Source organism: Dendropsophus ebraccatus, chromosome 8, assembly GCF_027789765.1.
Source record: "Dendropsophus ebraccatus isolate aDenEbr1 chromosome 8, aDenEbr1.pat, whole genome shotgun sequence".
NCBI classification, from domain to species: domain Eukaryota; kingdom Metazoa; phylum Chordata; class Amphibia; order Anura; family Hylidae; genus Dendropsophus; species Dendropsophus ebraccatus.
In genome coordinates, this window is record NC_091461.1 from 9565932 (window position 1) to 9578277 (window position 12346).

Consider the following 12346-nt stretch of genomic DNA (forward strand, 5'->3'; position numbering starts at 1 on the left):
GGTCCTGGACATTAGGAATAGTGATATGTAATGTGTTTCTGGGGTCACTGACTGCCTGCTGGTGATGGTCCTGGACATTAGGAATAGTAATGTGTAACATATTCATGGGGTCACTGACTAATGCCTCACCCAGTGCCCCAATAATATTGCTATACAATGGTCCAATATTAGTGCCCATGTGCAGGGATCAGATAATGCCACCACGTGGTAACCAAATAATACTACCATGCAGTGGTATAGTACCGCCACACAGTGCCCTAGTAACATCGCCATCCAGTGGTCAGATACAACCAGCATATGGTGCTCATGTAGTCGTCTAATATTACTGCCAAGTAGTGCCCATGTAACGGTGCCTTACAGTGATCATAATACTGCCACCTAGTGCTGAAGTCTAGTACTGTATCAGGTGATGTGGAGGAGGGGAGGCGGATGTCCTTCTTACTGATGTCTCTGTCTTTCAGCCCTGTCAGATGTTTTACCAGGTGTGCCACGAGGCGGTGCAGCGGCTGATCACGTACGGGGTGCTCCTGGTGGCGGAGGTAACCGCTGTGTGTCCTGCTTTATAGTTTTATACATTATTCACTCTCCTACCCACTGCCCTTCATCACCCAGATCCCCATCATATCCTTTACTCCAGTCACATCCGGAGCTGCACTCCCTGCTCTGCTAGGTTCCTGTTTGCTCTCAGGATTCACTGTCTGTGTATAGGACGTTCTGTATTGCATTGTGGGAGATGTAGTGCACAGACCTGTCAGTATGCAGCAGTTAGGGGTTAGTAGGAGTGTGAAGAGCGCAGCTTTGGATGTGAATGGAGTATCGGACGTGATCTTATACATAGTGGTTATATGTCTGGATGTTGTGGGGAGCTGGACTGGACTTGGGTTTATTTTTATTTCCCTTGAAATCGAAGGAAGATCAGGAGGACGGGAGCCCGAACCTGACAGAGACCACCTGGGGTAACAAGATGGCGGAGCATGTGCGCTGGCGGAGCGACGAGGAGGACGAAGACAGCGATTTCGGAGAGGAGCAAAGAGACCGATATCTGAAGGTACAAAAACATAGCTATCTTATTAAAGAGGGTCCCGAGTCACAGGATAGGGGATCATGGGAGTCCGGCTACTGGGATATTGGGGGGGGGGGGGCACTCTAATAATGGGTCTCCGGCTACTGGGATCAGTGGGGGACAGTCTAATAATGGGGTGCGGCTACTGGGATAGGGGGAACAGTCTGATCATGAGGGTCCAGCTACTGGGATTGGGGAGAACTTTCTGATCATGGGGGTCCAAGTACTGGGATAGGGGGAACAGTCTGATCATGGGGGGTCCAGCTACTGGGATTGGGGAGAACTTTCTGATCATGGGGGTCCAAGTACTGGGATAGGGGGAACAGTCTGATCATGGGGGTCCAGCTACTGGGATTGGGGAGAACTTTCTGATCATGGGGGTCCAAGTACTGGGATAGGGGGAACAGTCTGATCATGGGGGTCGAGCTACTGGGATTGGGGAGAACTTTCTGATCATGGGGGTCCGGTTACTGGGATAGGGGAGAACTTTCTGATCATGGGGGTCCAGCTACTGGGATAGGGGAGATATGTGGGATACTGGCCTAGGGGATAATTTATTTGCCACAACCCCCTCTAGTCTTCCCCTCTCTCTACTAGTCACTCCGGATTCCCACATCAGTTCCATGAAGTGTCAGTAGTTCCGTCCTGTACAGTAATACACCTGGTGTCTTGTCTGATGCAGGTGAGCCCAGCGCAGGAGCACCGCAGCTTCATCACCTTCCTGCAGAGACTGCTGGGGCCCACCCTGGAGGCTTACAGCTCAGCCGCCTCCTTCATCCATAACTTCTCCGGAGCCGTCACAGAGCGAGAGTTCACCCAGAACCTGCACAAGTACCTGCTCACCAGGACTGAGAGGAAAGTCGCCGTCTACAGTGAGTGTCTGATGGTGGGATGCAATGCAGTGGGCTGTGCTGTAGATGGCGCTGCAGGCCTGGGTGTGATGTGTGAGATGTATTTCCTCCTGCAATGTCTTTGTGTATGGATGAAGCCATCAGCCATGTACAAATAACATGTTACAATGCAAAAGGAAACCCGAAATGCAAAGCAGGATGGCCACAAATTTCACTAAGATTTACAAATCTGCCTTGAGAAATAGTTAATCTTGTATTCCCCTCCAGCCCGTCCTCTGTGTTGGTTGGGTTGTAGGTTGTGTATTATGACAGTAGCAGGGATGTGATTTCTGTAGCTGGTTGTTTTTTTTCTGTAGTATCAGAGGAGGACACCAGAGGGCAGTGTGGGAGCAGTTTATGATTTGCAAAAAAATCTCAGAAATAGCTTCTCTTCTTCTTCTCACCTCTGCAGCTCTTGTCTTATTATTACATGTCTAGTTGTGTAAGGGCCCAAATTCTATGGGGATTTGCTGCTGCTCTGGACAGTTCCTGACATGGACAGAGGTGGCAGCAGAGAGCACTGTGTCAGACTGGAGAGAATACACCACTTCCTGCAGGACGAACAGCAGCTCATTTGAAAACCATTTTTTTTATTTTGGTTGAACACTGCGAGCGTGCCCCATCCCCCTTAGTAGGGGTAAGTGCAGTGTCTCAAGCTAGTGTGGTGTCCCACCATGGGTGTTGATATTGGTTACACCCTTCATAAAAGCCTTTACTTTTTGAGTGTAAGTGGTGATGTAGTAGTACCAGAGTTTTGCCCAAGATGTCATTGTTGCAAGTGTGTATATTCAGTTACTGTATTACACAGCTGTTTTACTTAAGGGGTTATTGTTTGTTTGTATATCACATGGATCCGTAAGCCAATGAGCGTTCTTTCCTCTTCTCACCTATTATCTCTCTCTTTAATTCTCACATACGCACTCCTCATCCACTCACAGCGTACCTTACAGTGGCTGTAGATAGGCAGTCACATGGGTAGCGGAAGTGTAGGGTCTTTCGTCGTTGGATTCTGTAGAGGAAAGACACAAGCCTGAACTGCTGTAGACAGTTGGGCCCTGGCTCCTGCCAGGTCCCCAGTCTAAGTTGTGCAGTCTAGACGTTGACCAGAGGACATGCAGCTAGTTACAGTTTCTTCTCAAGTAACTCTATGCAACACTATACAGTGTTAAACCTTCACTAGAGAGGTCAAGTCAGGGATCATCCTAACCGACGCCGTGGACAAGCAGAGTCAAAGTGCAGGACAGTATCCATAAAGAAAGGAAAGGAACTGATCCGGATGGAGCAAAGTTGCTAGAAGCCTATGAACTCTATCTCCCCATGTTCTCCATACACTAGTTATCTCCATGTTTTTCAGGGAACCCTCAGCATTCTGCTTATCCCAGGTAACAAGGTCTGGGGCTTGTGTCAACCTCTAGGACAGGTCACTCAACACTGTTCGGCAATAGGTGGTGCAAAAACCAAAGAGTCAAAACACAGGCACAAGTATTCTCTCTCTTCTCAAGTATTCTTCCATTTCTACCTCCGAAGTTTCGACAGAGCACAGTACTACATTGGGTTGGGACTCTCTCGACATCCTCATCTCTACTTCTCTGATCCTCTCTTCTACCTCACAGCACGCAACCCAGTCAGCACGGCTGTACCACTCCTCTTACCCTCAATACAGATCTGGATCCTAAAGTGTTAAGTGTCTTATCAAGTGTAAAGTCTTATATCAAGGCAAAGCTGTATTATCTGCTGCCTACCTCAAGTGTCTTCAGAGTAAACAAGATTATATTTATGCTAAAGAGACTCTGTGATTCCTCACCAAGCACCGACACAGTACACACACCTTCCTTGGGTCATCTCCCCTTTCTGTGGGTGGCAGTACCAATAGTCTGGGTGGGTCACTATTCCACTCCGGACCACCGTGATAAGTACCCAAAGGACCCCGCAACAACCCAGCAGGTCACTGTACACAGAACAACAAGGTATAGCCGGCCCATTAAACTAAAAGCAGGTGTGTCACTATACCTGTGTGCCCAACCAGCACTGGCATCACTACACAACATCACTGGGCACGGTTAAGTCTTGGCCAACCACCATAGAACTGATGTCACACCTAACCATCTGGCAAGTGACCGGCCACACCTCCTCCACACGATCGGTACACCACATTAGCAGCTGATATACAAGCAAGTGAATTGTTGTTGTTATTATGATGTTTGTTTTTTTCCTTTGTGATGTTATACTCCTCCTCCTCCTCCATGTTGGGCCGTGGCCCCTCCGGGGTTAATCCCTCTCCTATACCCCCTGACACATTGGATAAAATACATTTTTGTATACATTTTTTCTATTCTCTTTTCCCTTTAGCTGAAAGTGCCACTTTGTGCCTCGCCAGGAACGCAGTGAAGACCTTTGTGGACCTCGGGGTGAGTATTCACTTTCCTCATGTAGCGTTGTATGTAGCGGCAGCGGCCGTCTGTGTGACCTGCAGGGCAGCCATGAATCCCCGGACCGGCGGAGAAGGATTTATTATCCGGGAATTTTAGTAGCTTAGTTGCATTAAAGAGATTGGAGTTTAATTTTTGTATCGCGCCCAACCTGATTTTTTAATCCTGGATAACCCCTTTAAATTGTATGTCATGTAGTATTCATACTGCACTGCATTTGCAATAATACTAATAAATTAAAGGGGTAGTCCGGCAATTTTTTTTCTTTCAAATCAACTGGTGTCAGAAAGTTATATAGATTTGTAATTTACTTCTATTTAAAAATCTCTAGTCTTCCAGTACTTATCAGCTGCTGGATGTCCTGCAGTAGGTGGTGTTTTCCAGTCTGACACATTGCTCTCTGCTGCCACCTCTGACCATGTCAGGAACTGTCCAGAGCAGGTGAGGTTTTCTATGGGGATTTGCTGCTGCTCTGGACAGTTCCTGACAGCAGAGAGCACTGTGTCAGACTGGAGAGAATACACCACTTCCTGCAGGGCATACAGCAGCTGATAAGTACTGGAAGACTGGAGAGAATACACCACTTCCTGCAGGACATACAGCAGCTGATAAGTACTGGAAGACTGGAGATTTATTTATTTTTTGCCGTAGCACCGCATTAAATAACACAAAATTACAGAAGTAAATAAATAAATCAGATAAGTAAATAATCATGTAAATTAAATAGATAAATAATCAATTAAATTATATAAATGAATGAGATAATTAATCAGGTAGATAAATAAATTGTCAGACTAATAAATTAATAAATCGTATAAATTAAATAATGAGATAAGTGATCCGGAAGATAATCAGATAAATTATTAAATGTAATAACTAATCAGATATGTAAATAAGTAACTTTTTTTTGTGTGTTTTTTTTTATTTGTATAATTAATCAGATAAATTAACCCCCCCCCCCCCACACCCTCTCTTTGTGTATATATGTGATTTTATTTGCTACTCCAGGAATCCGTACCTGCCTGTATGATCATATTAACCCCTTACTATCATCCTGAGATTCATCACCATGGAGCATTAATCACATATTTGCTTGTTGCCGCGATACTACTGAAAGGCTAGACTTTTTTTTTTTTCTTTTTTTTCTTTGTTCAGTTCTCTCACCCCCCCTCCAGCTCCTCTCTGTTGCTCTCCCCCCAGCTCCTCTCTGTTGCTCTCCCCCCCAGCTCCTCTCTGTTGCTCTCCCCCCCAGCTCCTCTGTCTCTGTCACCCCCCCCCCTCCAGCTCCTCTCTGACGCTCTCCCCCCCTCTCCAGCTCCTCTCTGTCGCTCTCCCCCCTCTCCAGCTCCTCTGTCGCTCTCCCCCCCACTGCAGCTCCTCTCTGTCGCTCTCCCCCCCACTGCAGCTCCTCTCTGTCGCTCCCCCCTCTAGCTCCTCTCTGTCGCTCCCCCCTCTCCAGCTCCTCTCTGTCGCTCCCCCCCTCTAGCTCCTCTCTGTCGCTCCCCCCCTCCAGCTCCTCTGTGTCGCTCCCCCCCTCTAGCTCCTCTGTGTCGCTCCCCCCCTCCAGCTCCTCTCTGTCGCTCCCCCCTCCAGCTCCTCTCTGTCGCTCCCCCCCTCTAGCTCCTCTCTGTCGCTCCCCCCTCCAGCTCCTCTCTGTCGCTCCCCCCCCTCCAGCTCCTCTCTGTCGCTCCCCCCCCTCCTCTCTGTCGCTCCCCCCTCCAACTCCTCTCTGTCGCTCTCCCCCCTCTCTTTAGCTCTCCCCCCTGCTCCTCTGTTGCTCTCGCCCCCCCCTCTCCAGCTCCTCTCTGTCGCTCCCCCCCCCTCCAGCTCCTCTCTGTCGCTATCCCCCCCCCCCTCTCCAGCTCCTCTCTGTCGCTCTCCCCCCTCTCCAGCTCCTCTCTGTCGCTCTCCACCCCCACTGCAGCTCCTCTCTGTTGCTCTCCTGCCCCTCTCTGTCGCTCCCCCCTCTCCAGCTCCTCTCTGTCGCCCCCCCCCCTCCAGCTCCTCTGTCGCTCCCCCCCCTCTAGCTCCTCTCTGTCGCTCCCCCCCCTCTAGCTCCTCTCTGTCGCTCCCCCCCTCTCCAGCTCCTCTCTGTCCCTCCCCACTCCAGCTCCTCTCTGTCGCTCCCCCCCACTCCAGCTCCTCTCTGTCACTCCCCCCCCCCTCCAGCTCCTCTCTGTCGCTCCCCCCCCCTCCAGATCCTCTGTGTCGCTTTCCCCCCCCCCCCCCCCTCCAGCTCCTCTGTCGCTCTCACCCCCCCTTCAGCTCCTCTGTCGCTCTCGCCCCCCCCCCCCCCCCTCTCCAGCTCCTCTCTGTCGCTCCCCCCCTCCAGCTCCTCTGTCGCTCTCAGTCCTCCACTTGTGCTGCCGCCGGCCGCTTCCATTGAGCAGTGCTGCCCCAGGATTAATGCGCTCAGAATTTTTTTTTTCCTCTTCTATGTTTTTACCTAATGGTGGAATGAAAGTTTGCCATGTGCTGTGCGGATATGTGAGGGTCCCCGGGGTCAGACAGACAGATACGGAATAAAACAACAAAAAGGCGACATATCCGAGCCACAGAGGAGAAGAGGAGGCTTAGAAAAGCTGCAGCCATAAAGAGGCGGCCGCCTCTCCCCTGCACCGGCCCAGTGTAGTCATCGCTTTCTCTTACTGCCTTACGTGTCATTGTTTTTTCAGTCTTCACATGCTTTTATACTATACTGTAATGGTGGTCGTGGAGATGATTGTTTGAAAAAAAACAAGGCCTGTCCCTTTAAAATCTGTGAGGAACTGTCCAGAACAGCAGCAAATCCCCACAGAAAACCTCTCCTGCTCTGGACTGTTCCTGACATGGACAGAGGTGGCAGCAGAGAGCACTGTGTCAGACTGGAGAGAATACAGCACTTCCTGCAGGACATACAGCAGCTGATAAGTACTGGAAGACTGAAGATTTTTAAATAGTAGTAAATTACAAATCTATATAACTTTCTGACACCAGTTGATTTGAAAGAAAAAAGTTTTTAACCTTAGTATTACTTAAATGGTCAAATGCCTTTGGTCTAGGGTTAGGTCAGAGATTAGAGGTTAAAAACCCCTGGTGGCCTAGGGTGGGACAGAGTTATGGGAGAAACTCCTGATGGTGTACTATACTGAGACATTAATGGTTAAATCTTATGTGTGCTAGGGCAGGGAAGAGATTAATGATTAAACCCCTGGTGGTCCAGGGCAGTGAAGAGGTTGATGGTTAAGATTTTGGTGACTTATGGCAATGAAGTGGTTAATATTTAATCCCCTTGTGGTTTAGGGTAGTGAATGGGTTAATTGCAATACCCCTGGTGTTCTAAAGTGGTGAAAAGATTAATGGATAATCTCCTGGTGGTCTAGTGTATTCAAGGGGTTAATCATTAAACCCTGGTGCTCAAGAGTAACAAAGAAGGGAATGGTAATACCCCTGGTGCTCTAGGGTAATAAAGAAGGGAATGGTAATACCCCTGGTGGTCTAGGGTAATAAAGAAGGGAATGGTAATACCCCTGGTGGTCTAGGGTAATAAAGAAGGGAATGGTAATACCCCTGGTGCTCTAGGGTAATAAAGAAGGGAATGGTAATACCCCTGGTGCTCTAGGGTAATAAAGAAGGGAATGGTAATACCCCTGGTGCTCTAGGGTAATAAAGAAGGGAATGGTAATAACCCTGGTGCTCTAGGGTAATAAAGAAGGGAATGGTAATAACCCTGGTGCTCTAGGGTAATAAAGAAGGGAATGGTAATACCCCTGGTGGTCTAGGGTAATAAAGAAGGGAATGGTAATAACCCTGGTGCTCTAGGGTAATAAAGAAGGGAATGGTAATACACCTGGTGCTCTAGGGTAATAAAGAAGGCAATGGTAATACCCCTGGTGGTCTAGGGTAATGAAGAAGGCAATGGTAATACTCCTGATGGTCTAGGGTAATGAATGAGTTAGTTTGCCATCCCCTGGTATTGAGGGAGTCAGGTTTAGGTTGCTCCTTGAGATGTGGGGTCCCTTATTCCGACCCTGACTCATCCCCCTACTGTACGTGTATAAGCCGTATACTCACAGTAAACTCTCATTTCTGTTCTTATTTTCCAGGTGTTTCAGGTTCACAAAGAGAATGGCAGAAACCTCTTGGACTTAAGCAGCACTTTCTTACCTCAGAGCACCCGGCACAAACTGCTGGACTTTATTGTGGCTTTTATGGTGTTGTAGACCTCACAGGGACCGGTGACGACATAAGGCGCTACCGTCGCTCTGGTTACACTACATCCAGGCCCGGCGCCAGCGCTGAACGTTCTACATCCACAGACAAGTGCCTGCAACATGGAATCCGTGATCTTCCAGCGCCCATTCAACTGTGACCGGTTGCGCCCATTTTTTTTATTCAAGGGACTGGAGAACCTTCCATTATAGTGACTATATATGACATGCTGCCTGACGCACACCGCATAGGAAAGCTTACCCCCCCCCCATGTACCATTACCATAATTACTATGGTAGTCGCACCTTTAGCTGCAGATCCGGCCCTGTGAATGTAAGCTTTGATATTCTGCATTTCTTTTTGATTCATGCAAGCTCCCCCCCCCCCCCCCAATTGATTTTTTATTAGAATTTGGTGATGTATATATTACATGGATGCTTGTGCTATACGATGCACAACAGACGTTGGTTGCACAACAGAATTCCAGTGTCCAAAAAGGTGGAAATTTTTTTCTTTTCTTCTATAGAGGTAAAGTAGAAGTGTAGACTTAACTGGAATAGGCGAAACTAAAACTTGACTCTTAAAGGGGTATTCCACAAAATACATGTGAAATCCCGGAGACTCGTAATTCATTCCATATGTCGTTACCTTTTCTGTCTCCTTCCCCCAGTTCTGAGCTGCTGCTTTCTGCTGAAGACACAGAAAACTGTGTGTGAGCTTTTCTCTCTGTCCCCCCCCCCCCTCTAGACGACTGATGTAAACAAGTCCCTGGCCGTTCTGCTCTCTGTACAGCAGGAAGGAGTAATCACAGTGAAGTCACAAGTAACTTGACCTTGTCTACCTTGGGATGCTGTTTATATCAGCCTTATGGTAAGAGGAGGAGAGAAGCTGAGAGAAAACAGCTCTTATACATTTTTCTGTGTCTTCAGCAAAAAGCAGCCGCTCAGAACTGGGGGAAGGAGATAGAAATGTTAATGGCACACAAGGAATGAATTGTGAGTCTCCAGGAGGGGGGGATGATTCAACATGTATCTGAGAGGAATACCCACTTTAAGTTACATAAAATTTTGGGTATATAGGATTTTGAGACTTCGGGTCTTCTTGTAGCCTTAGTGAATTTTACAGTTAGACATGAGTTACATTGGCGTCTATGGAGTGCAGAAAAGTCACGCCAGTCGGTCACCAACACGTGGCGCTCATCAGCTGGGTGCGGTATTGTGCAGTGACTTGTGCTCTTTGGTGCCTCGGAATTTGCTCCCTCATGAGACTAATTTTGGCAGATTATTGGGGATTTTGGTCAATTATGGAGACTGGCGGTGAAAAGGGCGACATTCCAGGGCTAGCCACGGACGGACAGGTAACAGGCCTGTGTCTCAGCTCCGGGATCCATTGGCTATATATACTCCAGTATAATGTTTTGCAGACCGATTTTCCCGCCATTGGGATACAGTGGGATCAGTGTAGCCCGGTTGTGGTTTGTTTGCCGTCTGTATTGTATAGATGGAAGTCAATTTTGGTGAACCGGATGGATCGTTTTTGCTTGTTTCTAGTTTTAGCCAATCGAAATTATTTACATTGTTGCACGTGAAGTTTTCCTAAATTTGGTTAGGATTAGGGTTTCTAGTCAAGGATGATATATAGGGGGCGGATCGGGTCCTCGGGCACTAAGGGTCGCAGGCCCCTTACAGCCTTTGCTGTCTACTGATATATACATTCATTGTAAAGGAGACCCCCCCCATTGTATATGGTGGGTTTTAGAAATGAGGCCGTGCGTCCTCCGCTGATGCTCCAGATCATGGGTTGGTGCCCGAATGATCGGGTCTGCCCGGTGGGTAGTAAGATGTAGGTTACTGAGCAGTAAGGATAGCGGTACTATATGTATATAGGGAGGGCTATAGTAGTCTTGTTAATTTATTTAGGATCTGTCAGTACTAACGTCTGTCCGATGCGGGACGGTAATCCAAGGGCTGTAATGACGAAGGTCACCGTAGAAATCCTCTGCCCACTTACAGGGCAAAAATGTAAATATAAATTTTTTTTGTTATTTTATTCTAATTTCACACTTTTGCTAACTTGCTGTACTAACGGTAGAGAAGTTACTGCAACTCTGCCAGTGTGTTACGACAAGGGTACATGGGTACAAATGTTTTTAGGTTATGCCCTGAGGCACGCAGTAAAACAGACAAAACCTCTAGAAGCAGCAGTTTGGGGTTACATCTGCATAAGCCCCACCTCTTTTAAGGTCCATTTTCTAAGAGAAACCTTCATTAGGCCCCTCCCTCCAGGCTCTCTTGTGCCCCACCCTCCAGGCTCCTCCTCCTTTCCCACAGCACTCCCCTGTGCCCTCTCTCTCTGGCCTTTTCTGTGCTCTCCCCCAAGACTCTTCTGTGCCTCTCCCTCCAGGTTTCTCTATTCTCCCTCAGCTCTCCCCTGTGCCCTCTCCTCTTTCCAGGCTTCTCTGGGCCCTTTTGTTTTTCTGCCTGTTCTGTCCCCTACCTCTGGGGCTCTTCTGTGCCCCTTTCTTTTGGGCTCTTCTGTGCCCCCCCCCTTCAGGCTCCATGTTGCAATGGAAGCTAGTAACATATAATTTTTTTATGTAAATGGTTTATGTATATGTTGAGAATGTGTCCCGGAGTTTTCAGCAGACAGTCTCAGACCTTCCTCCAGGTGTCAGTGTATATTCTGTAACTGTTCAGCGCCGGACATCAGAGGTTATGCTGCTGGCGCTTTGCTTTATCTTGTTCTTATTCTCCAGTCACTTCTAAAGCTGTAATCCGATTATGGGCACCTTAGCTGACATAATATACTGTGATCTGCTGCATTGCACCATGGGAGATGTATTAATATCATTTTGCTGTATACAACAGAGTTCCTGTCCCACAACGCACAATGGCACAACATGTTCTGTACAGACACTGAACCAGCAGGGAGCAAACTACAAGCTGTGAGGTTATAGGTAGGAAGTTCCCAGCATTAGTGTACAAGCAGCTCTGGATTTTCTACGACTCAACTCCGAGGAAGGTCATGTGATTTCGGCAATTTTACCTTCATTTGACTAGCACAACTTTTTGCTTGAATCACAAAGCACAGGAGGTTGGGTCATGCTGGGAGTTGTAGTTGAGTGTTGCTATTGCCAGTGTTGAGCTTTTAAGGCATGAAGGGAATATCTGCTAAACAATGGGGGCATAAAGAAAAGGGGTCCAGGCCATCCCACCTCTCTACCCTGACCCTTCCCATCCACTTTGTAGATTATTCTTTGGATTTCTGGTTCCTCCTTGGGAAGTGACAGCAGTTCTCCACCTCATGTAACCTCACAGCTAAATGCAGTGCACTAACCAAGAAATCAGCAGAATTGTGAGTGCAGCTCTGGATGTGATTAGATCATAAAACATGATGGTAATGAAAGCAGAGTAACTAAGTCCTATATGACCCTATGCAAACCTCACTCTGGGGACCCTCATATAAATCTCATTTCTCTCTGGTGTTTTGACTGCATTGCTTTAGTGTAATTGTAGTTTATTAACCCATTAATTGCTGTGATTATGCAAAACGTAACTAATGCTGCTACTTACCTCCAGGTAACTCAAGGTGCTTGTGAGTCAGGACCGGATAGACTCCAACCTATCAGTATCATAACCCTATTAACCTCATTGGTAGGAAACTTGGGGCAAGAGACCCCTGGGACCCCTCCAGGTATGCATAGTCCCTATAGCGCACAATACACCTATAGATAATCTATGCAGAACGCTGATATTACTTTATAGAAGTGGTGC

General features: G+C 47.7%; 1 protein-coding gene across 1 annotated transcript in view; it reads left to right on the plus strand.

Annotated features, from left to right (window-relative positions):
* The window catches only part of GPAM (glycerol-3-phosphate acyltransferase, mitochondrial), a 40110-nt gene extending 28535 nt beyond the window's left edge, over positions 1 to 11575 (plus strand). Inside the window, exons 17-21 of the mRNA XM_069979785.1 lie at positions 462 to 539; positions 911 to 1048; positions 1746 to 1935; positions 4303 to 4361; positions 8468 to 11575. Of these exons, the coding sequence (XP_069835886.1) occupies positions 462 to 539; positions 911 to 1048; positions 1746 to 1935; positions 4303 to 4361; positions 8468 to 8584 (582 nt within the window). The 3' untranslated portion in view covers positions 8585 to 11575. The remainder of the gene's footprint in view (positions 1 to 461; positions 540 to 910; positions 1049 to 1745; positions 1936 to 4302; positions 4362 to 8467) is intronic.
* Positions 11576 to 12346: the final 771 nt, after the last annotated feature.